The sequence below is a fragment of the Mirounga leonina genome, unplaced genomic scaffold (genome assembly GCF_011800145.1).
Source record: "Mirounga leonina isolate KUSES-001 unplaced genomic scaffold, KU_Mleo_1.0 Mir_53, whole genome shotgun sequence".
Classification (NCBI taxonomy): Eukaryota; Metazoa; Chordata; class Mammalia; order Carnivora; family Phocidae; genus Mirounga; species Mirounga leonina.
In genome coordinates this window covers 19,555,554-19,581,364 of record NW_023270807.1, presented here as the reverse complement: position 1 = coordinate 19,581,364, position 25,811 = coordinate 19,555,554, and the positions used below count along the sequence as shown (strand labels likewise).

At 38.6% G+C, this 25,811-nt stretch overlaps 1 protein-coding gene and 1 pseudogene across 1 annotated transcript in view; one reads left to right on the top strand and one right to left on the bottom strand.

Moving 5' to 3' along the window:
* The window catches only part of LRRC1 (leucine rich repeat containing 1), a 129,097-nt gene that overhangs the window by 70,855 nt on the left and 32,431 nt on the right, over positions 1–25,811 (bottom strand). Inside the window, exon 2 of the mRNA XM_034991618.1 lies at positions 8,192–8,309. Within this exon, the coding sequence (XP_034847509.1) occupies positions 8,192–8,309 (118 nt within the window). The remainder of the gene's footprint in view (positions 1–8,191; positions 8,310–25,811) is intronic.
* On the top strand, positions 18,117–18,237 carry LOC118001637 (annotated as a pseudogene).

The following is a 25,811-nucleotide window of genomic DNA, read 5'->3' as shown; positions in this document are numbered from 1 at the left end:
AAATCTCCAACAATAACAATGACACTAGGCTGAGGATCCATTCATTATTAACTCCCTCCAAATTTACAACTAAAATTTAATGAGAATTTTTAAAGACTGCCTGATTTTAACCTCAAACCAAAAGAGCCCTATTCTTCCTTCAAGCTTCTTTCAAATCAGTTATAGTTACTGACATGGCTCTGCCTGTCCCAGCACTTTATTTATGTAACAGTGTAACAGCTGTTAGGTGCAGTTACTCACATAAGTCCGTTGTGCCTGTAGATTTACCTCCTTAAGGGATGGAAGAATAAGACAAAGAGCCTCACACAAATATAGTAGGTGCTCAATAAATTTTACTTAAAGTAAAAAAATAACAATTATTATTATGGGCTATAGTTGGTAACTGTAAGCATAAAAAATAAGAGGCCAGGGTCCAAGGCTTTTTCAAACCGAAAAATAATTCAGAATCATAATTCATCATTAACTTTGAGCAGATATGTTAGGTTAAAGATTTATTCAACACTTATAAAGATAATTTAAAAACCAAATCATTTCTATATAATCCTCAAGCTGCAGTTCTCAGTATTGCTCCTCAATCACTTTCTCCTTCTTGGATCCTTCATCCCTTTCTAAGTTGGGTCTTTTCCAGCTTAATAAGCTCAGAGAATCATTTGCATTCATGGAAGCATGTCTCTGTCACCATCCCGACGAAGAGATGCCATCCAGCCTTTAGCCGCCTAGGGGCTCAGCATCACTTGGCTCAAGGTAGATTCACATGACAAAGTAGGTGACCTCAAAATCAAAATGAAGCAATATGGTTGCTCACTTACAATCACTTTCAGAGCTGGAAACTGTCAAAGTGATGCCTACCTAAATTGCCTAATTAAAAAATGAATAGAAACTGTCACCCCACGTTACAGTTTTGTTTTATTTCAGGAGAAACCAGTTTAAAAAAAAAAAAAACACAATTATTTTTGTTTCTCTAACTTTGCCAAACTTAGCTCTATGTAAATCCACCATTGTTTTTGGAAAATTTGGCATCTAACACAGAGCACAGCATTTAGAGACCAAGTGAATGAATGAAGTGGGCAGGAACGAGGGAGGGAGGCAAAGAATTTAGAGAACCTCAAACTAACCAAAGAGCTTGTTGACCTAAAAAATATATTCAGAGGTGTTATTCCCAAGTTTGAAGGTTACCATCTCTATTATAAACCTGCTAATTAAAAAAAAAAAAAAGAGAGAGAGAAAGTTATGTAAACCTACAACTTTTCACAAAAGTCACAACTTTTCTGGTAATGGGGAATTAAGCCATATTACCATAATAAATAGCCATAGTTTACTCTTCTATACATTCTGACAAAGCAAGTACAAGACAAGCAACCTAGGGAGACCCTTCTAGATGACAGGAAAAAGGATTCAGATATTTGGGAGAAAGGCTAAGAAAAAAATGTAAAAAGTGTCAAATATGGCCATCAAAAGGGATCTATAGAATCAAAGGTTTAATTTCTGTAGATTATCTGAAAATAAAAATGCATAATATTCAGACTTTATTTCACTAGTGGAATCACTGTGCAGCATATCTCCATAAGAGTTTATTTAGCAAGCTTAGATTTTTTTTTTTTTAAGGCAGCTAATACTGAAAGAGAAATGTTAAAAAAATTTGTCTGTAGCCATACTGGATTCTTAGAAGATATGTGGTCATGAACTTCTAAGCCCTGTCTTTGTATTCTAAAAACAGATATACTGGAGAACACATTTAAAGGTATGCCTGCCCTTTGGTAGTTAATACATGGTTTTCAGAGCTGTTTCCATTTATCAGAAGTTTTATGGAACCCTTTCGAAACTGCTATCTGAAGCAGATCCGGAGTAACGTAAGATTGTCAGTGTCCTGCTTTGTTGCCTAAGTTGGCATTAAATGCCTAAGCTGGCATTAAAAAATGTTTGGCTGTTTTTAAAAACCAATCCACTCTAAAAAGTAAAACTACTAGTCTGAGGATATGCAAAATCATACACTACAAATCTGAAAGAGCTCCAAAAACATTTTGAGCAAAGGCTATGTTCTAAGAATTTCCCTTCTGATTTAACAATTTGTAACATTAAATTGTGATGTTCAGTTTTATTAGCTAAAATATCATTGATGTTTCTTTACCATCCAAAAGAGGGGGGAGGGACCTGTTTGTACAGTTTATTTCAACTTTTTCAGTGTTTGAAATGGTTTCTATACCATTTTCACATTTCAACTCCCTAAAAAAAAAAAAAAAAAAAAAAAAAACCCTCTTTGTAGCATGTTAAGGTGATTAGAAATACAACATAAGTCTAATTTCTTTCCACCTCTGCTTTAAAAATAATAATTATCTGAAATTAAAACATGAGGAAAAGGCAATTCTATTTTTTCCATATTAACCCTTCTTTTTTTTTTTTTTTTTTAAAGATTTTATTTATTTATTTGACAGAGAGATAGACAGAAGAGCACAAGCAGAGGGAGTGGCAGAGGGAGAGGGAGAAGCAGGCTCTGCACTGAGCAGGGAACCCAATGCGGGACTCGATCCCAGGACCCTGAGATCATGACCTGAGCCGAAGGCAGATGCTTAACCATCTGAGCCACCCAGGTGCCCCCATATTAACCCTTCTTAACAAAAGTGAAGGTACAAGCTAAGACAGAGAAAGGGCTCATGATGGGAAAGTGGCAGTTCTTGCAAAGGTGAGACAGCAGGCTCTGGGTTGCAAAGTGTCCTGCTCTCCAGACACGAGGCAGAGCGGCCCATGGGGCTTCCCTTTGTGGGATGTCTCCTGCAATACTTCAACAGTGCTGGTGACAAGAAAACTCACCTACTGTAATATTAAGTCCAGCCGCTGGAGCAGGACGTTAAACAGCGTGCTAAACTTAGGCCAGAATTAGGCCCTGAGAAACGAGAAATCAATGGCTTGACTGTGGCAAGTCTGAAGTCTGCATGGGTAGAAGCTGGCTTCTGCCACACTTGTGGTGTGGGTGTATGTAGTTATTACCAAAAAAAAAAAAAAAAAAAAAAAAGGCTAACTGTTCCTAATTAAGTAGGAAGACTTTTAGGCACACTGGATTTATTGCTTGGCAGAAAGAGCTTTTTTCAGGGCACTCAGAAGCACCAAGACTTGATGTTATACAAGGTCATTTCAGTAGGCTTCAAAACTGGCTTTGGATTTCATTAAACAAACCCATAGCCACAGACCACAGACAGTGATCAGCATCTTGCGGCTGGACAGAGGACAGCTAACCCATGCATTTAATCAATGTCTAACCTCTAGACTTTGTGGGACGATGACCCTGCTGGTAGACAGGCGGTCCATCCACTCTGAAGTGTTGTCCTGGTGCTCGTGACGATTTGTACTAAAACAATCCTTTAGTTTCTTCGAGTCTGCAAAGCACTTAGCCAGGGTGTGCGGTCTCTGGCCATGTTTTTCTGTATGCGGTATTATCTGCCCCATAAGTGAGATAAATTCATAGGCTCTCTGGAATGAGATGCTCATACTAAGCCGTGGGATCTGTCCACACCAGCCATCCCTGTCCTTCACAATGCTGGTCCCTACTCGTATAACACCTGTGTTCTCTAGTAGTTACCTCATGCTTCTAAATCCCCCTCTTCAAAGCTGAGTGAGATTTATGTTTAAAGAAGCAAATTGCTTTAAGTCACTAACATGAATAAAAACTACTGCCCCCAAATAGAGTAGACAAATATAACGCTAAATATAATATAGTGTTATTAAATTCCACAGAAGGCAAACCAAAAGGAATATTTTTTTTTAAATGGTAACTTTCTCAACATGACTCATTAAAAACGGCTGTTTCGTGGCTCCACTTAAAATCATCTCTAGCAGTACCAGTGGTGTATGCCTTGCACTTTGGGGAAAACTGAACTAAATGGATAATGAGACAGTACTGTGATGTAAGTCAAATTACAGCATAGGCTATAAAATTCAAATTACTAACCCTTCAGGCAGGAAGCATGATGCATTAACAGAGTCTGCCTGAGATTCTTGGACAGCAAGATAGTGCTGTGGGGTAATTAATACCTTTCTTACGTATCCGGAGGTCGTTTCCCTCAAAGAGCTAAAAATCAGTGAGCAGAGAAAACGGACACAGAGTCCAGGCATTAAAGTATTTGCATTTTACCACAGAAAACTGCTTCAGAGCTTAATTCAGGGCCGTATGGTTTCTTCAGGCATTTTAACACTATATTCAGATACCAATTTTATACACTCCAGGCAGCTTTTAATCTGTGTTCACGGGAAACACCTCGTTTTTTTAATTCCAAGTTTATTTTAGCTATTTGCCTGATTAAAAAACTAATCCACTGTCAGAACATGAGAAATCTGCCACTTTCCCTGCCTCTCTCTGGGTCTGTAGGAAGCGAAGCCTTGCCCCCCTCCTCCCTAGGATACGGCCCAACGCTGTCAGGAGAGGCCTGTCCATAGCTGGCCTGGTGCTGAGAAGCAAAGCCAGGGCTTCCACCCAGAGTCCTGCCTGCCAAGCACGTCCAGTCACTTTGGCGGCAAAACAGTGCTCATCCCAAGCCTCTCTCCTTTTACCTATACATAACCTCCAAGCACCACTCTCTTTCTTCCTAAGCTCACTGTTCTTTCTAATACGACACATGATCCCCTTGACTTTGTGCCTGAAATAGCAGAAAACAAAGCCACAAAAGTCAGGGTTTGGAGGTCTTGGCGGTTCCTCTTGGTGTAGGACATGAGCCTGTAAAAACTTCTCCCCTCCTCATTGATAGATTTTTCTGGAAACAAACACAAAACTTGTCTTTTCTCCCTCACTTGAGCTAGGGAACACCAGGACAGGTCTAATTTTGCTCCTGGAATGAAAGCCAACTTGAGCTGAGGTCAGTAATAGCATCTTACCCTTTAACCAGCAATATCCTGAAGGTTTCCTACCTTCCATGTGAGAAGGTGCAGGACTGCTGGGAGCTGAGCAAAGTCCATACTCATAACCACATGAAGCTGCTGAAGGAACATTAGTAGTGAGTTTGTGGGTAGCGATGGCTCAGATCTTGCTACCTGGCATGTTCGGTGGGATCAACAGGGATGGCAGCCTCTGTGGGCTTCTTAGCAATGCAAAATCTGAAGCCCTTCTCCAGACTTACTGCATCAGAATCCATATTTTAACAAAATCCTATGGTAATTCATTGCATGTTCAGGTTTGACAAGCATTAATCCTATGACTTGAGTGGCCTGGTATTAACACCTTGCCTTCCTCCTCCATGGTCAAGCAATGCTCTCTGGAAAATCAGGAATTGAGGAAGCCAATAAAGGTCCTACCATGACAGAGACAGCCCTGGCTGTGGATCTGCTACTACTCAGGGACTGGGCAGGGACTCAAAAGAACAGACTCTCTGATCATGGAGGAGCAGCCTCTCAGCAGGAGCAACAGAAAACCAGAGGCTCCAACAGGCCTCCAGACATAAGCCCAAACCCTCACAAATGCCTGTATCCATACAAACTAGTGGTTTTCACAATGCTTCTCAGGCTAGAGACGTTGCAACTTTTATTTACCTACTCAGTTGCCTAGGAAATTCACATTAATGTGATTTTATCTGCAAAAATAATAATAATAATAATAATAATGAGATGGAACAGTGAGATTTGCCTGACCTGGAAATAGCTCAAGACCCATGTTCCTGTTGGTTAAACTAAATGATGACCTTGTTCTGCTCTGTCCACATACACCACACCCACAGACAACACACACTCACAATACACCACATACATACCATACGCGCACACACACACCACACACACATACACACACACATCCGTGCTACTGAGCCAGAGTAAGGCACTAACCACTAGGGGAAGGGGGCAGTTGACTCCCCTCGGCATTTCTAAATGAGCCTGATAAGAAGGTGACAGGATCTGCAGGATCCTTCACAAAACTCCCAACACCTGCAGAAGGAAAGGAAACATTTTGTGTCCTGACAACTGACTTCGATGAAAGCTTAATTTCTTTCATCAACACGCTGGAAGGTATAAAGGGACACATGGGAGGAAGCATGTAGCAGAATGTTTGGCAAGAAATTGCTGATGTGAGAAGTGGTAAACCGGGGAGCTGCCAACGGCAACTGTCCACAGAGCGCCCGGTCACATCACACTGGGCATCTTCACGCTCTATGTGTCCCCTCTCCCAAATAATTAAAGCCAGTACTTCTCCTCCTTCTCAAGGATTTCGGGCTCCTGCTTATTTTCCCTTCTAATGCCAATTTCAAAATTGCTCTTCTATTTCTTCAGATCGTGTGATCTCAGTGACCGTTTTCCTAAGTCACTGCTTCCTTACAGAATTAATAGCCAGCTACTCTTTATAACGGAGATAACTGCTGCGACAAGGGAGAGCAGTTTCAGTGATATATACTTTAGATAAATGCGACATAGGATAGCCTTAGTGGCGATTCTGGCCTCAGACGCCTGTCCCATGCCACACTCCGGTGTAAGGGAAGCCGCCGCATCTGTGCTGAGGGGCAGGGCTAAGCTTTGCATTGCTCGCCACCCCTGTCCTGTGGCAGCCGATTCCTAGAGTGTCCAGGGACCTGGAGTTTATGGTTTATATTTGTCTTAAAAAGATGAGCTGGGTCAACCATTCCTCACTTAGAAATCTGTCACTAGCAAATAGATGCCACAGCAGGGGCAGAAGCCAAAAAGTGCATGGAAAGAGACCACAACCACTTGGGCCTGGAGAGGTCAGTTCCAGGACAGCAGATCAGCAGGGAGGGAAGAACAGAGCACAGACCAGCAGAAGCAGACACGCTGTAAGACAGAGAGAGGCCACGAAACTCCGAAGGTGGTGTCAGATGCCAGCTCCCAGCCAATGCTTTTGAAATGTTAGCTCCAGCCGCGTCCTTACAATCGAATACCCTCTACCTAAACAGATCTGGGTCCTCTGCAACCAAATAAGCCACTCCAAAATGCACTAAATAAATGAATTTATTTTTTATCTTAAAAAATAATAATTTTTTTCACTTTTTGCATTACCTTCAAACTAAGAAATAATTCTCAAGAAAAATAAAAGTAGACCCTATGTCAAGAACATAGAGCCTGGTCTAAAGACCATTTCCAGTTCATAGGATCTGGTAGATGACAGAAACTTCACAGCTGTTAAAAGTAGGGGGTAAAATCATTTTTCCTCCACCACATTTTCAATCAAATACTGATTATCACCGCTGTCTTATAACAGTGACCCACCAAAAAATTCTGTATCTGAGCCTTGCAGTTTCTGTGGAAGACATGAGAATGCAAGATCCAGACCTGAGGTTCACTGAGAAGAAACTTGTAGATTTTTGCAGGAAAGCAAAAACAAAACACAAAACAGGTATGTAATAATGGAGAGAAGGAAAAGGATCATCATTTTTATAAATAGGAAGCACTTCATCATTCTAGTGAAATCTGGAAATCAAAATAAACTCACAAACACACCACACAAACTCAAGTGGGCAGAACCACCAGTGGCCTAATTAGAAATAATTAAACTTGGGCGCCTGGGTGGCTCAGTTGGTTAAGCGACTGCCTTCGGCTCAGGTCATGATCCTGGAGTCCCGGGATTGAGTCCCGCATCGGGCTCCCTGCTCGGCAGGGAGTCTGCTTCTCCTTCTGACCCTCCTCCCTCTCATGCTCTCTGTCTCTCATTCTCTCTCTCTCAAATAAATAAATAAAATCTTTAAAAAAAAAAAAGAAAAGAAATAATTAAACTGACAGAGATGCCCGGACAACAAGCTGCTCTGTTCACTATCGGGAGACAGATTCTTAGAGGAGCATACCAAGCAACTGAACCACAGACGGAGGAATCAAACTATCCCCAGGAAGGCTGCCCCTCACTTCAGCAGCCTCCCAGCACTGGACAAATGACCACACCATTAGCTCTCAAAGTCACATGCAGTAAAATGAGGGGGCTGGGTTATATGACTTCCCAGTCCCCTCTCCAACTCTCTGAATCAGACTGAACCTACTTTGAGAAAATCATCACCTAAAAACTGTGTTATGAAATATTTCTGGTAAATACCTGCAAGCTGATTAAACCATTCAATAATGGCTTAAATTAATTTCATCCCCAAATTTATACATAGCTTCCCCATATCCATCAGAAAAAGCACCTCCAACAGCATTTATCCAGCTATATTTACTCACAATCGCCCGCAGCACCAGAAGAGACAAATGGACAATTCAAGTGGAATCTTTTTCTTACCATTTCGAGACACATCAAGTTCCACCAGCTGCATGAAGTTTGCTATTTCTGGAGGGAGCCGCTGAATTTCATTATCACTAAGTCCAAGCTTTCGTAATTTGACTAGCTGGAAAAATTGCTGAAAGACAAAATAGTTTCACATGGGTCTCACATATATTTGCAATGTAAACTTTCTGCCCAATATGAAATGTAAAAGAATGTCTTTTAAAAACTACTGAGGATTGTACCAATATCAATTTCCTGATTTTGATATTGTAACAGCCATGTAAAGACACTACCACTGGGATAAACTGGGCACAAAGGACATCTCTGTACTATTTTTACAACTTCCTATGAATCGACAATTATCTCAAAAGTTTTTAAAAATAAGTAAGTAGCTCAATGAGAATGGTAATTACTCCTTTAAACTATCCAGTGGGTGGTCAGATTTTCTACTTATAGAAACAGATATTAAATCTTCAGTGTTAAATGAACATACGTAAAAATTAGAAAATATTTTTAAAAGACAGTTTAATAGGAATTACTGTGCATCAGAAAATATATAAATATCCCACAAATGTGTAAAGGGAAAAAAAATTGGTTTTGGCCAATCTAAAGCAGAGCCTGCACTGGATACTTCCATTAACCATGGCACACTGAACACATGCCTTTTCCTCCCACACCTTTTGAAACTGTACTAAAATGACACTAAAAGAATGTATACAGAAATGGATATAAATATAAAAATATGAAATAAATGCATGAAGACAATTAATAATGAGAGGGGACAAGAAGTACACCAGACATGCCACAAAATCCTCGAAGCCAGAAAACAGATGAACAAATGGGAACTAACAAAAGAATCCAAACAAAGCTGAAATTCAAGCCTGTGGAGTGAGGAGTCAATAGGAAATTAGGTCCAGGTGACCTCAGAGAAGGAAGGAGAACCAGTTGAAAATCTATATAAAGAACAGTTAGGTCCCCATATCTTCTTCTCTACCCTGCATATCCAGGCAGGAGACTGGAAATTTCCTCTCTAGAAGAGCTGACTCTAAAGCACAGCTGAGGACAGGGATGAGGCACCCTACTAAAAACAGGGGGACTGAGTCAAAGCCTGATCAGTGAGATCCCACCCTCTTCCCAGAGCCAACTTCCCAGGCATGAGAACAGACCCTATAGACACGAATTATAGTAGAGAGAAGCCCCAGGTTACAAGCCCCACCCATGCACACAGAGCTTCCAACCATCACCCCCCACCCCCCGCCCCTTCAAGTGTATGGATCTTTCATTTAAGCAGAGCCAGGGTTCTCTGGATACTAGAAGAAAGCCTCTAACATGCAAGGGAATACCTGTGTGCCCACACTTCAAATATGAAACAAATAGGATGTGAGAAAAAAACTTCATCAACCAAAAAATGTAAGTAACACTCTCAGAGAAATAAGAGAAAATGAAGCAATGTGATACCATAAAAAGCAAGCTTCAAAGAAGAATTAAGCTTTTAGAAATAAAAAAAAAAATTGTAGGATTAATAAAGAATCCAATAAAAGAGGTGAAAAATAAAGTTAACAAAATCCCTTAGAAAGTAGGATAAAAAGACTACAAAACAGAGATATGGGAGAGAAAAAGGAAAATTCGAGGATCAGTCCCACAGGGTATGACATCCGACTAATAGGTATTCCAAAAAGAGAACACAGGGGACTTCAGAACATGCATTTTCTGGTTTGGAAAAGTCCACCACATGGCCAATAAAATGAATGACAGGCATGTAAGAATACCAAGAAATATAAAATTTTAGAACTCCAGAAATAAGAAGATTCCAAAAGCTTCCAATAAGAAGATTCCAAAAGCTTCCAGAGACCAGGGGGTGGGGTGGGGGGTCATAATAAAGAACTGGGAATCATAAAGATGCTGGACTCCACAGCAGCCTTGAAAGTAATAAGTCCTTGGAGCAATGCCTTCAAAATTCCAAGAAAACATTATTCCCAACCTAAAATTACATACCCAACCAAACCATCAATCAAGTACGATGACCAAATACATTTTTAGACATGCATGGTCTCAAAAAAAATGTATCTTCCTTGCACCTCAGGAATCCATTAAATGTGAGCATAAATCTCAAAGGAGGAGGATCTGAGATCCAACGATCAGAGAATCAACAAAACAGAGACAAAAGAAATTTCCAGGATAGAACAGTGAAGGGACTTCCAAGATGTCGGCTGACCAGCAGGCCCTGAAAGGGAGCAGTCCACACTGCAGACAACAGGGAGGCTCCCAGAGGAAAGATTTTTGGGGGCAAAACACACATCTGTGGGTTTATCTGATGTGTTGGAAAGTATCAAGAAGATTTGTTTATTGATAAATTAGAAACAAAATAAGCAAAAAAGGAAGCAGTTATTAATTTCAGGAAAAATACAAAGTATGAGAAGACATATTCATAATATAAATTTAAGACTTGGTTATGAAAAATACTTAGTCGTAATGTTTTAATAGCTACATATTGATAAAAACAAGATTTGTGTTACATCAATATTGAGAGTATGGAGAAGAAACCATAAGTGTTAAAGTCTCATCTTCCATAGAAAGAAATCAAAAGGTAACTACAAAGTGGAAAAAAAAAAAATCAAACTAAAAGCAAGCTTAGAAATGTGGGGGCATACAGCAGTAGAAACAGCTAAGAGCTGGGAGTTCTCAAGAGCCAGAAACTTCGGACAGGGAAGGCAAGAGGCTACTCTTCTTCACTGTCACACTATGAGGCTTATTGGATTTTTTTTAAAAAAAAACTATTAGCATATATTACTTTGCTAAAAATAGAAATTGAATTTACAAAGGAAAAAGTCTCTACTAAGATTACAGGCTGCTCCAAATGATAGTTTTGAAAGATGCTAACATTTAATAAATGTCAGTTTTTTGTTTTTATTTTATTTTATTTATTTATTTTTGGTAAAAGAGACTGTATACGTCTATAATCAAAAAGAAGGCACTATCATTTGGGAGGCGGTATGGCAATACATGGAACATAAGTTTTCAAGTTCACTGACATTGTAATGATATTTTTGAGCATCTGTCCTTGTAATATAATTGAAAATAAGAAAAACAAGCTACAGTGCACAAGATGTCTTTGCATTATTATCAACAAAATGAAAAACTGGAAAACATACATATCAAATAAGGGAAATGATTAGCATGTTATTAAATAATTCAATATTGAGTAAGCGACAGAAATGATTACTATAAAGGCCATATAACTTCAAAAAGACTTACAATGCAAATATAATTTTAAAAAGACAAAAATACGGGTACACTATGTAAAAAAGCATGTGTACATGTTGACAGGAAGGAAACACAAGAAAAAAAGTGATTTCAGGTGATAAGGAAAATGCATATACTTTATTTTTTAACAAAAAAGAAAGATATTTTTCAATAAAATGATGAATCTCAGCAAATGAATGCTACCAATTAGCTATATAAGATAATGAAAGTGCTCAATGAAAGGACTAATCCTTGGGATTTCTTTAATCATACAGCTGAGGTTTAATTTCTTAAGGAAAGGTATTGAAATTTCTTGATGCTGGTTGTACGAAAGCATTAGGGGACACAAATGCCATTCAAAAGAGTCACATATTTGAATAATTGAGCTTATGCCAATTGTTCAAAGAGGCTGACAGTTTCATAATGCATCAATGTGTTTACTCAAGCATGAAAAGCTCACTTTATTTTCCAGGAAAGACATAATAGCAACAGCACAAAACCATCACCAATTCCATACATTCAGGGACCATTCAGAAATAATACGAGAAATCAAGTCCCTAAGGTACTTAGATCTGCAGTGAATAATAAGTTAGTTTTACGACTGTGGCAACAACAGCATACAAATCCCCACATCCAGTAGAAATCGTAACAGCAGGCAAATTTAAGTTTTGTTCTGCATGTTAAAAGCATCCTCAAAGAGACTGTCATGAACACTACCTTCTTCAACTTGGGAAGCACATACCAGACATCAAACAACCCTATCTGACAGGTTCCCCAAAATGAAAACATTAATTTCTAAATCCTTTCCTCATTGCCCTGATGGGATCTTAATTTATCATCCAAATGCTTTAAAATAACTACTTTCTTATAAGACGGACACAATGCCACTAAGACTTTAAGAAATCCTCAAGTTTTCAACTTCCTCAGATAGTCAGGGGGGAAAAAACCCCAACAAGCTATAAGCCCTTCTGCCTCCTCTTTGACATTAGCCAGGGCACAGGAAGAACAATTCATGTAGCTGTCTTGGCAGGGCACCGCAGCGTGGAGTGATCATGTGACGCAACACACAGACACCATTCTTCAACTATACCATGTTTGATTACAGCACACTGGCCCGCTTTAGAGGACACTGTGTACAATTACATGCAAAGAAACCCAAATTGCCTTGGCTCATTATGCCACACCACAGGCTTCTTACAGCCATCCTCGTTTTTAGTAGATGCAGAGTCTATAATTTGGCTGTACAGCTCATTTCCTTTTCCCATTACCCACTTTTGACAAGGTTCTTTTTCCCCTTCTTTTGGAACAGTGTTAGTGACCCCCTTCTTCTCAGAAAGGGACATTCCTGGGCTGCAGGGGTAGTTCAATTCACAAATCAATCAATGTGATACACCACATTAATAAAAGAAAGGGTAAAAACCATATGATCCTCTCAATAGATGCAGAAAAAGCATCTGACAAAGTACAGCATCCATTCTTGATAAAAACCCTCAACAAAGTAGGGCTAGAGGGAGCGTACCTCAATATCATAAAGGCCAGATATGAAAGACCTACAGCGAATATCATCCTCAATGGGGAAAAACTGAGAGCTTTTCCCCTAAGGTCAGGAACACAAGGATGTCCACTCTTACCACTGTTATTTAACATAGTACTAGAAGTCCTAGCCTCAGCAATCAGACAACAAAAAGAAATAAAAGACATCCAAACTGGCAAAGAAGAAGTCAAACTTTTACTCTTCGCAGACGACATGATACTATATGTAGAAAACCCAAAAGACTCCACCAAAAAATTGCAAGAACTGATACAGGAATTCAAGAAAGTGGCAGGATATAAAATCAATGCACGGAAGTTAGTTGCATTTCTATACACTAACAATGAAGCTGAAGAAAGAGAAATCAAGGAATTGATCCCATTTACAATTGTACCAAAAACCACAAGATACCTAGGAATAAATCTAACCAAAGAGGTAAAGGATCTGTTCTCTGAAAACTATAGAACACTCATGAAAGAAATTGAGGAAGACATAAAGAAGTCGAAAAACATTCCATGCTCATGGATTGGAAGAACAAATATTGTGAAAATGTTTATGCTACCTAAAGCAATCTATACATTCAATGCAATCCCTATCAAAATACCATCAACTTTTTTCAGAGCTGTAATAATCCCAAAATTTGTATGGAACCAGAAAAGACCCCAAATAGCCAAAGGAATGTTGAAAACGAAAAGCAAGGCTGGTGGCATCACAATTCCAGACTTCAAGTTGTATTACAAAGCTGTCATCATCAAGACAGTATGGTACTGGCACAAAAACAGACACATAGACCAATGGAACAGAATAGAGAGCCCAGAAATGGACCCTCAACTCTATGGTCAACTAATCTTTGACAAAGAAGGAAAGAATATCCAATGGAAAAAAAGTCTCTTCAAAAAATCGTGTTGGGAAAACTGGACAGCCACATACAAAGAATGAAACTAGACCATTTCCTTACACCACACACAAAAATAGACCAAAATGGATGAAAGACCTAAATGTGGGACAGGAAACCATCAGAATCCTAGAGGAGAACAGAGGCAACAACCTCTTTGACCTCAGCCGCAGCAACTTCTTCTTAGACACGTCTCCAGAGGCAAGGGAAACAAAAGCAAAAATGAACTATTGGGATTTCATCAAGATAAAAAGCTACTGCACAGCAAAGGAAACAATCAACAAAACTAAAAGGCAACCTACGGAATGGGAGAAGATATTCACAAATGACATATCAGATAAAGGGTTAGTATCCAAAATCTATAAAGAACTTATCAAACCCAATACCACAAAAATAAAAAATCCAGTCCAAGAAATGGGCAGAAGACATGAACAGACATTTCTCCAGAGACATCCAAATGGCCAACAGACACATGAAAAAGCACTCAACATCCCTCGGCATCAGGGAAATACAAATCAAAACTACAATGAGATACCACCTCACACCAGTCAGAATGGCTAAAATTAACAACTCAGGAAATGACAGATGCTGGTGAGGATGTGGAGAAAGGGGAACCCTCTTACGTTTTTGGTAGAAATGCAAACTGGTGCAGCTACTCTGGAAAACAGTATGGAGGTTCCTCAAAAAGTTAAAAATAGAGCTACCTTATGACCCAGCAATTTCACTACCAGGTATTCATCCAGAGGATAGAAACATAGTGATTTGAAGGAGCACATGCACCCAGTGTTGATAGCAGCAACGTCCACAATAGCCCATAAATACATACATATATATATATGAATATTACTCAGCCATCAGAAAGAATGAAATCTTGCCATTTGCAATGATATGGATGGAACTAGAAGGTATTACGCTAAGCGAAATAAGTCAATCAGAGAAAGACGAATACCGTAAGATTTCACTCATATGTGGAATTTAAAAAACAAGACAGATGAACACATGGGAAGGGAAGGAAAAATAAAATAAGATAAAAAGAGAGGGAAGCAAACCATAAGAGACTCTTAACTAGGAAACAAACTGGAAGGGAGGTGGGTGGGGGAATGGAATAATTGGGTGATGGGCATCAAGGAGGGTACTTGATGTACTGAATACTGGGTGTTATAGGCAACTGATGAATCACTAAATTCTACCCCTGAAACTAGTAATACATTGTATGTTAACTAAATTGAATTTAAATAAAAACTTTAAAAAAGAAAAAGAAAGGGACATAAGAGATCTCAGTCCTAAAAGAGCTATATCCTTTAATTACTATATGGCCAAGGATCAGTCAATTGTCCCCCCAATTGCCCAAACTTCTCCTCCTCAGAGTAAAGAAAACATAAATCATTGTTACAGATTCACCTGTAGGAAAATGGCATAAAGAATGTTATTAAACTCCTGAAAAATTGTTTGATTCCAGCTGATTCCAGTTTGACACCAAACTGACTCAAAGATTTCCCTTCCGGATGCATTAGAACCCTTCAACTAAATGGTCACCCCTTTTCATTCTATGTAATTCTCATCACATTCCTACTCCTGTACCCTTTGACCTGAACTGCCTTTTTGGCCAACCTCTTTGATAAAGATATGGTAAACCAATGGTTCTAATCTTGAGGTAGGATTAACACTTGTTACAGGATAGAGGTAACCCTTGAACAACACAGATTTGAACTGTATTTTTTTTCAATAAATACAGTACAGCACTATAACTGTATTTTCTCTTCCTTATAATTTTCTTAACATTTTCTCTAGTTTACTTTATTCTAAGAATACAGTATGTAATACATAGAATATACAAAATATGTGTTAATCTATTGTTTATGTTATAGGTAAGGCTTCCTGTCAACAGTAGGCTATTAGTAGTTAAGTTTTGGTGGAGCCAAAAGTTACATGCAGATTTCTGACTGTCCTTGGGAGTGAGGGGTGGCAGCCCTAATCCATTACCACATTGTTCAAGGGTCAACTGTATATCATTTGTGTCATCTGGCAATGTTATTTTCTGTGAGATTTATAAAAAGTGACTGTAATTTTATTACCCAGAAATTCTATTCCTAGGTATATACCTTATTTTTTAAAAAATTCTCACATATATTATTTCAGAATACATAAAAGAATGTGCTTGACAGAATTATTTGTAATTGTCCAAAACTATAAATAACTCAAATACCCATCAATACTAGATCTGAGAGGTATATTCTTATAATGAAATTCTACATAGCAATCAAAATGAAAGCTTAGTCATTATAGGAAGGAATCTTAGAAATAATATTCAGCAAATGAAGCCTTTGCAAAAAAAAATGCATACTATATTATTCCACTTACATAAAGCTGAACACTAAAGAGTGTTGGTCAGAGATGCACACAGAGGTGGTAAAAACTATAAAGAAAAGCAAAGAAGTGATTTCTATGAAATCGGATTAGTGCCTGCCTATAGGTGTAAGGGAGAAAACTGTGACCAGGAAGGGCACATAATGGACTTTTGGAGTCCAAGCAATGTTAAATGTCTTAACCTGAGTGGTAGTTACAAGTACTCATTCTATAATATGTTATAAGCTACATTTACACCTTATGCACTTTGCTATATATTTGTTTAATTTCACAGTAAGAATAGTCTTACTAATCAGGAAGGAAAATACTAGACAATTAGCACCAACGACATCCAATTCTTTAACTCATCATAGTTAATGATAATGAAAAACAATGACATTATACCTGGAGAAGGGGAGAAAGAAAATGACCATAGTGACCAAAAGTAACATCAATAATGATAATGCTACAGCCAAAATGATATATAGCCATCAGCCTCTATTAAGGGATTCTCTGTGCTTGGCAGTAAGCTAAGGGCTTTACAGGGATTACATTCTTTAATCATCTCAACGTTGCCACCATGCTGATACCTATATGTACCAGTTAACTTCTGCTGCATAACAAACCATCGCAAATTCTAAAACAATATTTTTTTTTTTTTTAATTTCTCACATTCTGTAGGTCGGCTGGGCAGAATTCGAAAGTGGCAAAAGAAGAGGCTGCAAGGACTCTTGGGGCCCAGGCCTTGAAATGTGCATGCTGTCATTTTTGCCACATTCAGGGGGTTGGAGAATCAGTCTGTACTGGTAGATGGAAGGAGCAACAAAAATCACATTGAAAAGAGGCAGGGGATGGGAGAAATCTGGTAGGTTAAATGGCCTACCACAAAATGAGCAGGAGCCTCAGGCATGCCACAGAAAAACATACATAAAAACTGGATAGATTATTCTAGACATTTCTGTGCTGGATCATAGAGTGATGACTGCTTAAAGAAAGTTTAAACAGAAAAGAGAAAAACATATTGCACAAACTCTGGCCAAGATTTTTGATACATGAGAAAGTTATAAAGGGAAAAGCCCAAGAAATATTCACAGAATAGTGACAGGATCAGTTGTCTGAAGCAGGGAATTCAAATAATCGTATTTCAGGTCTAGGATCTGAATTTGAAAAGTTTTAGCAGACACTCAAAAATGAGAACTACTAATTAAAGAAGCATTAGCATTTTTTTTTTTTAGTGTGTTTTGGTAAAGAGCTATGGAATGGGAATGTCCCCAGGTGAATCACTTTGTTCCCTTATTTAAAAAAAAAAGCATCCAATGATTGAAGGGCTCTTTTTAGTTCTAAAAATTATAAGATTGCATTTCAAAATACCTTCAGTGTACCTTAAAAAAAATGAAAATCCTATTAGCACACAATACAATAAGCATGAGGTTAAAAATGCATAAAATTACGGAAAGTAGATTAGTGGTTGCCTAGGAAATAGAGAATGACTGCTAATGGGTTTGGGGTTTCTCTTGGGGTGATGAGAACATTCTAAAAACTAATTGTGGTAATGGCTGCACAACTTGGCATATACTAAAAACCATGGGATCGTGCATGCACTTTAAATGGGTAAGCTGTATGGCATATGAGTCATATCTCAATAAAGATGTCAAACCATGCATAGGATGGTAGACATCAATGAAGATGGGACCCCTTTTGGCGATAAAAGACTAAGTGAGGGACACCCAGATACCTTACGTAGTTGAATCCCTACAGGTACCAATGAGGCTAAGTTTTTCATCTCCAGTTAACAGATAAGAAAACTGAGGTTTCCGCCCCATTTAGTGGCTTCCCTAGCCCTGCTGCCAGTTAATAACATTCTTTAAGGAAAACTCTAAAACACGATCACAGTGGAGGATCACAGAGTAATAAAATGCTCAGGTAGCTTTGAGCAGTGGCAGTATGGTAGCCAATGAGGTTTACCCAAGGCGCAATTATTGCTAATTAAAATGCTCAGGTAACTAACTGACTAACAAAAAACATTTCGGAAACTATATTTTCATTAGCTAAGTAAAACAAAGTCAGGGGAAGGGGGGAGTTTAGGCTTGGAAAGGGATAAGGAGTTACACAACTGCGCCAATGCTGTATTTCATCTTGATGAATGAGTTGAAAGGGAAAGGAAAGCGCATGCCAACGAAAGCAGCATGTAAGAGCACCTAAATGGTGTTGCTGCCCATTAGATCCAGGCCAAAAGAGTAGACATAAAAGAAAAGTAATCTAGACAGATAAGAAAATGAATCCACTTCTAGAGGATCATGGGCAGGGCGAGGTAACTCCAGATAAAGACTGAGGAAAGGGGAAGGCTGACAAAGACAGGGAAAGCAGTAGACAGAAATCTGAAACAAGTTTATAATATGATACAGCAAAAGAGCATAGAAAGAAAAAAAGGCTTGGTCCAGTTTAGGGGCACTGGGGAAGGTATCACCCAGCACCAGGACAGTCCTGGTGAAATTCAAAAAAGACTAACAACACTGTCTATTTAACTGGCAATTCAATTTTTTTTTAACCATTTTCAGAGAAACATAGAATGGTATTCAATCGAGAGTCACAAATACTTAAAAATCTGAAACACTGATTCACAAAACTGAAAGCTTCTATCCACGCACTATAACATGGGCCAGGTAACAGATAATAAATACAAAATGAGATAAAGGTTTAACTTCTCAATAAAACTAACCACTTCCTCTATAATCTGAAGCAGGAAGAAATATATTTCCTTGCCCATTTCTTTGTCCAAATAAATGAAACAGATCACAGGAAAAAAGTCTCCTGTTTTAAAATATAAATTTTTTTAACTGGTTCACGATTTCAGCAGCACAGATACCCTTTGTGCAACAAAGAAAAGAGTGTGGGCTCTTGTCCTTATGTGACCCTTAAAGGTCACAGGTAAATCAAATTTCAGAGAAGCAACTTAGTTTCCCACTGAGTGCTAGCATGTATTATAATAAAGATGTTTATATTTACTTTGCTTAAAATATTTCTCTTTCCAATTTTTCTGTCTTCTGGGCTCCACTAGTAATTTTGTCTTCTCTCATTTGTTAACATGTTTTCATGTTTTTGAGGTGCTTTCATACATTATCAAGCTATTACCATTAATGAACCCTAACAAAGATATGAATGCCCTAAGGGTACCCCCCAACCCCAACAATTAAAATAGCTCAGGTGTGAATCACCTTGAAAATCATGAAGACAGGAATGTTTTATTTATTGTGCTATGACCAGAAGAGTAGATAAGGCTGACAGTGGTATTTGCAATGGTTTAGAGAAGGAAAACTTTTATCAAAATGAAGATGAATTAGGTGCTTGCTTCAGCAGCACATATACTAAAAGTAGCATAAATTAGAACAGCATTACTTTACTGAGAACCTGAGTGAAGGGACAAACCAAGGACATGGAAGGACAGGCTGATGGCACAGATGGAGACTTGACAAGACTTGGATTGAGCAGGACTGGCACAGCACAGAGAAGGGTCAAATATGACAAAGTGGAGAAAAAGGATCAACCTGGAACACTACAGGGGAAGGATTAAACACAGGATGGTAAATTCAAGCAATGAACTATTATATGGCCATTAAAAATCTTGTTTCTCTATGGACTATAACAAAATAAAAAGCTTCTGCACAGCAAAGGAAATCAACAAAACAAAAAGGCAACCTACTGAATGGGAGAAGATGTTTGCAAAGATGTATCCAATAAAGAGCTGATATCCAAAATATATAAAGAACTTATATAACTCAACACTAAAAAATCTGATTGAAAAGTGGACAGAGGACCTGCATAGACATTTTTCCGAAAAAGACATCCAGGTGGCCAACAGTCACATGAGAAGATGCTCAACATCACTAATCATCAAAACCACAATGAGATATCACCCCACACAAAGTCAGAATGGCTAGTATCAAGAACACAAGAAACAACAAGTGTTGGCGAGGATGTGGGAAAAAACGAACCCTTGTGCACCTCTGGTGGGAATGTAAATTGCTGCAGCCACCCCATGGAAGTTCCTCAAAAAATTAAAAATAGAAATGCCATATGATGCAGTAATCCCACTATTGGGTATTTACCCAAAGAAAATGAAAACACTAATTTAAAAAAAATATATGTACCCCTATGTTTGTTTATTGCAGCATTATTTATAATAGCGAAGGTATGGAAGCAACCTGAGTGTCTACTGGTAGACAAATGGAGAAAGAAGATGTCACACACACACACACACACACACACACACACAAATGAAGATTACTCAGCCACAAAAAAGAATGAGATCTTGTCATTTACAACAACATGGATGGACCTAGAGGGTATTATGATAAGTGAAGTAAGTCAGAGAAAGACAATTACCATATGATTTCACTTACATGTGGAATCTAAAAAACAAAACAAACAACAACATCAACAAAAAAACCCAGACTTTTATATACAGAGAACAAACTGGTGGTTGCCAGAGGGGAGGTAGGTAGGGGCAGGGTGAAATTATATAAAGGAATTCAGAGGTACAAACTTCCAGTTATAAAATAAGTAAGTCACAAGGATGAAAAGCACAGCATAGGGAATCGAGTCAAAAATATTGTAATAATGTTGTATAGTTACAGATGGTGACTACATTTATTACAATGAGCACTGACTAATGCACAGAACTGTCAAATCAGTATGTTATACACCTGAAACTATAACACTGTATGTTAATTATACTTCAATAAAAAATGTAAAAGTCATGTGTCTAAGGAATATTTAATAATACAAATATATGTGTTCTAGGGTTATCAAAAAAGAATTTAAAATTGTATGTATGGCATAATCCCTATTTTGCTTGTATTATAATAGGAATTTTAGGGAAAAATTTTTTTTTCTTTATTTATTTTTTTATAATTTAAACTCTAGATACTTAACATAACTGGGGAATATTGGTTTCTGGGGAAAAATTAAATTGTTTCAATATTGGTTGAATAAGCAACTTCGTTTCATTATTGGTTTCTGGGGGAAAATTACCTTAAAAAGGTACATCTTCTGGAATAAAAAAGAACTTAAACTCAATGATTTAGGATCATTCAACCTTAGGGTGTTGATGTTTTGTATCACAGAAAGCCAAAGAGTCTATTTATCTGAACGAAGAGTTGTTTTTCCTTCAAACTTGAACCAACTGTATCTTCAAGCAAAACTTGAGACCAGTTTACATACCAAAAAAGTTCTTCCAAAAGAAGTCAAAGAAATATTCAATTAAGTTTTATTAAAAGGGGTCTTATATTTTGGCACAGGATATTCAGTAAGGTTGAATTTTTCATATATCGTACTCAGGAAAGCATTACATGACTCAAATGTAATACAATGTGTTTAGTGGATGTTCTGTGTTGGATTCGAGACAGTTTATCCAAGCTAACAGCATTAATACGCACCACATGTATATGTAATGTGCCTCGTTTATGCAGTTTTGAAGCAGAGAAAAAGATGTTCAAACAAGATGTAGTCCTTACTCTCAAGGGATATCCAGAAGCTGACACAAAACCAGTGGATTAGTTAAACTACAAGGGAGAAAAAGTGAAAATCATAATAAATGAGGCACAAAATGCTATGAAATGATCATAAATGCCTCTTGTCATAAACTACATGTTATGCTCCTTCAGGTTAAATTTTAAAAGGTCAATTAGGCCTTTTTATGGTCAGTCACGCCATACCAATAAGATCAAAGATTCCTATGAATCAGATTCCTATGAAAGGTTCCTATGAATCCATTCATAAGAATGGATTATTCAGGTAAATGTTGGGAATATTGTTTCTGAATTTTCCCAGGACATACACCAACGTGTGGATCAACAAGCAGTTCTGAAGTAACAGGCTCAGCTAAGAAAAAAGATGGGCAACACTGATGCGCCCTTGTCTTGGAAGCATAGAATATCTTGGACTGCCCATGAGTTAATGTTTCTCATCTCCTGAAACAATAAATGGATATCCTCCCCAGCCAAGATTTGATCTTTCCAGATAGCAAGAAAGAAATGGAGGAATTCAGTTACTGACACAGTATTTCAAAAATGAATCTGAATTACCAGAGTACGATCATTCAAGAATGGCCCATAATCTTCTAAGGCAACATTTAACAGCACTTTTAGCATACAGTAATTATAAGTAAAGGGGAAAAAGAGAAAAAGTGTGTCTCTTATTCTCTGTAATGCTCAAGATGACCAAACTGTTTTAAACCACTATCAAGAGACCTTGAAGGGTTGGGGGAAGGATCTCACTAACCACTTAGTACATATGGCATTTTGGCATGCTGCAGCCACGAACCTGTCTCTAACCAACTGCTGCATGGCTTAAGTGGGAGTCCTGCAGTGGTAATCATGATGTTACTATATTTATTTAGGAGAGTTAGTTTCAAGGAATTGCCAAGGTACTTTTCCAAAAGAGGCGGGAGTGCATCACCAAGCAGTAGAATACAGCAAACACTAAAAGAACTAATAACCCAAGCATCAGATGCATACCTACTGAAGTCTCACATGACTCCAAACAATTTAAATGTGCAACCTGATCTCTTCATAGGCTAAGAAGTCCCTGTTAGGCCCTAACCAGATTTCAGGCATTTAGAAACATCATGATCATTGCAGAATTTAATCGTGGAAAAAGGCTTAACTTGCCCTAAAACATTGTCTACATAGTCTAAATACATGTGAGCTACAACACACATTTTGGCATTTCCAGAATCACATTTTAAGATTAAAATTGTGTGATTAAGTAATTTTAGTAGCAGTGTCCCTCCACCTAAACATGTTTGCATTCCAAAGTGTTTATAGCTCCTCTAAGAGCAGTCTTGCATCTTCAAAATAAGTCCTCTCTCTGATTTAAATTTCTCACACATTCTAAATTCACACTGTTTCCTACTGGCTGACCAAAACAGTTGTGAAAAGCAAGATGGAAAAAACTGAGAGTAGACTCCCTAGCAACTCGCAAACAGCTGTGCAAAAACAAAACAGAGCTCATGCTGATTCCCACATTTTAGCCCCACAAACTGAACTAAATATTAAATTCTAGTATTAATCCAGATGAAGAACCACAAACACGAGGCCTAATTTTGAAAACTTTCTGAATTGCCCTACTGTTTAAGGAACAAGAGAAACCATAGTGTCCAACTGATTCTGCTCAACTCCCATGGTCTGCAGTTACATCTGACTAAATGCTGAAGTCTAACAAGTCTGCTTTCTTTGTGACGAGGAAAGGCAAAGCTCTCTCACAGCCACATCTCTAAGCTGCTCTTTCTGACGTTCTTCAAATTTTGTTTTTACTGCTTACCAGCAAACTTAGGTAAGAGGCCAAGCTGACATTCCTAGTGCTCATTTAATGTAAGAATATACATCTCATTAAAAAAAAAAGAATGTACCGTAATGCTAGATGGTGGCCTGCAGGCCACACGAGGAACCACTCCGCTCACTAACCACAGCATCCGTCTAAGGACATGGCTCTTTCATTGTGACGAAGCTCTTCAAAAAAGTTCTGGCAGCGTGCTTGTATTGCTGACCAGCTGGTTCCTCGGGATAAAGACTACAAACCAAGTACTTATTCATTCAGTACATCATCACCTCAAGAGTTCTCAGAGCCTGGAAATCTTTTTATGACATGAGAACATTTGAGAAACTTTAAGAAAAAGGAAATGTAGGAATCCTAAAAGAAATGAATGAATCCCAAAATAAAGTAAGAGACACAACAGCTTTCCTTCAGTGTCTGGACTTCCAGGAAATAAGCAACAGCTCCCAAGTGTCCAGACAAAATGGCTTGAACCAGGCTCCATACAATGTTCTGAGGTATTTCTGTGTTCCCGAACTTCTGTGCTACTGTCCCAGCCTCCTGCTCCCAGCTGAATCGAGCTTTCTACCCACATATCTATAACTCATTTATCCGTGTGGTGGCTCACTCTACCATATCATCGGCACCAATGGGGGCTGGCCCTGACCCGGTACCACCACCTCCTTTTCTCCCTGGAAAGCACCTTCCATACCCTGGCAATCCTGAGGGATGACTCATCAAGGACTTCTTTGAAGAAAGAACATCTCCTATGCACGGGTTAAAGCAATTTAAAATTAAAATGCTACATTATGAGAGCAGACTTGGAAAAGTCTAATTTCAAAAACTTTCCAACACTTTACTTTTTACAAAAGTAGCTCTCAAATAATAAGAAATGCTTCCAATGTGCCAGGTACTAGTCTAGGGATTCTGCATACATAATGTCACTTAATCCTTTAACTCTGAGCCAGGTAACCACTTTAATTTCACAAATAATGAAACTGGAGCACAGAGAGTTTACATCCCTGGACTCAGTTTACACAGGTGTGTCCACCTGTCTATTGTAAACAGTAGGGCAAAGAATCCAAGGTCTGTAATCCCAATTCCCTAATTTACTGGCTGGCTGCGTGAGCTCAAATGAGTTGCTTCACCTCTCCATGCCTCGGCTTCCTCATCTGTAAAAGGGGGTAATAACAGCATCTATCTCTCACAGAACTGTAGTGATAATTATATGAGTGAATTCAGGTAAAGTGTTTAGAACAGTGCCTGGCATGCAAGAAATGCTTCATAAATGTAAGCTGTAACTACTCCTACACCACCACATAACACAACCTCCTATATATCCAAGTTAGTAAGACTCTTCAAATGTAAGACATTTAGATCCAGTTATAAGTCCTGCTGCCCCTGGAGTATACTGTTAGGATGGAGCTCAATGCTGAACAAGAATCATGCCAATACAAGACTTTTTAGACTTCTTTCTTTTTAGACTTTTAAGACTTCTTTCGTTTTCGAAAGCAGAGAAGGACCAAAAACAAAAAGTCATTATACACATAAATCAATAGATGGCTGGGGCAAAAGCTTAAAGCACCTCAAGAAGAGACCTTAAGTACTAGCTAGCAAGTCAAGTAACCCACATTCTACCAAGTACTCAAGCTACTATCCAAGCACAGAAAGTAAATTCAAAACAACTGTTTCATCAAATCATTCATCATAATCAAATCATTAAAAACAAAATAAAGTAAAAAAAGTAAACTGAAAGTTACACGAAAGGGTTGTATGGATTTTGGGGGAGCTCAGTAACCCAGAGCGTGCAAAGCAAGTCAAGACTTAAGAGTGGGTCTGACCTGGGCACAAATGGAACACAGGGTGGGAGGGGAGGGCTGGGATGCCTGACCACCAGTAAGGGCTGTGTGCACTGGGGAGACTGGGAGACCTCTGGGCAGCCCACAGCTCAGCAGCTCAGCTAGGCAGCTCTCCCAGCTCTCCCGGGTGATAGCCTGCCTGCCTGGCTCAGCACCGCATGGGGCTGCCCTGAGGCAGGACTCCTCTAGTCCCAGCCCTGTGCAAGATGGCACAGGGACTCAACTAGATCCCTGGGCTCCCCTCCAGTGCCAACAGTCTTTGATTATAACTATGAAAAAAGATGGAAGAAAAGCAGGTGACACAAATTACCCATGTTCCTTTTCCTTGGCCTTTAAACGGAGAGCTTCCAACTCTCAAATGCATTATCCAAACAAGTCATTTGTAGGTCACAGAGGGAAACTAGGAATGCACACCTGTGTGCATAGAAACAACATTACATGTCATGATTA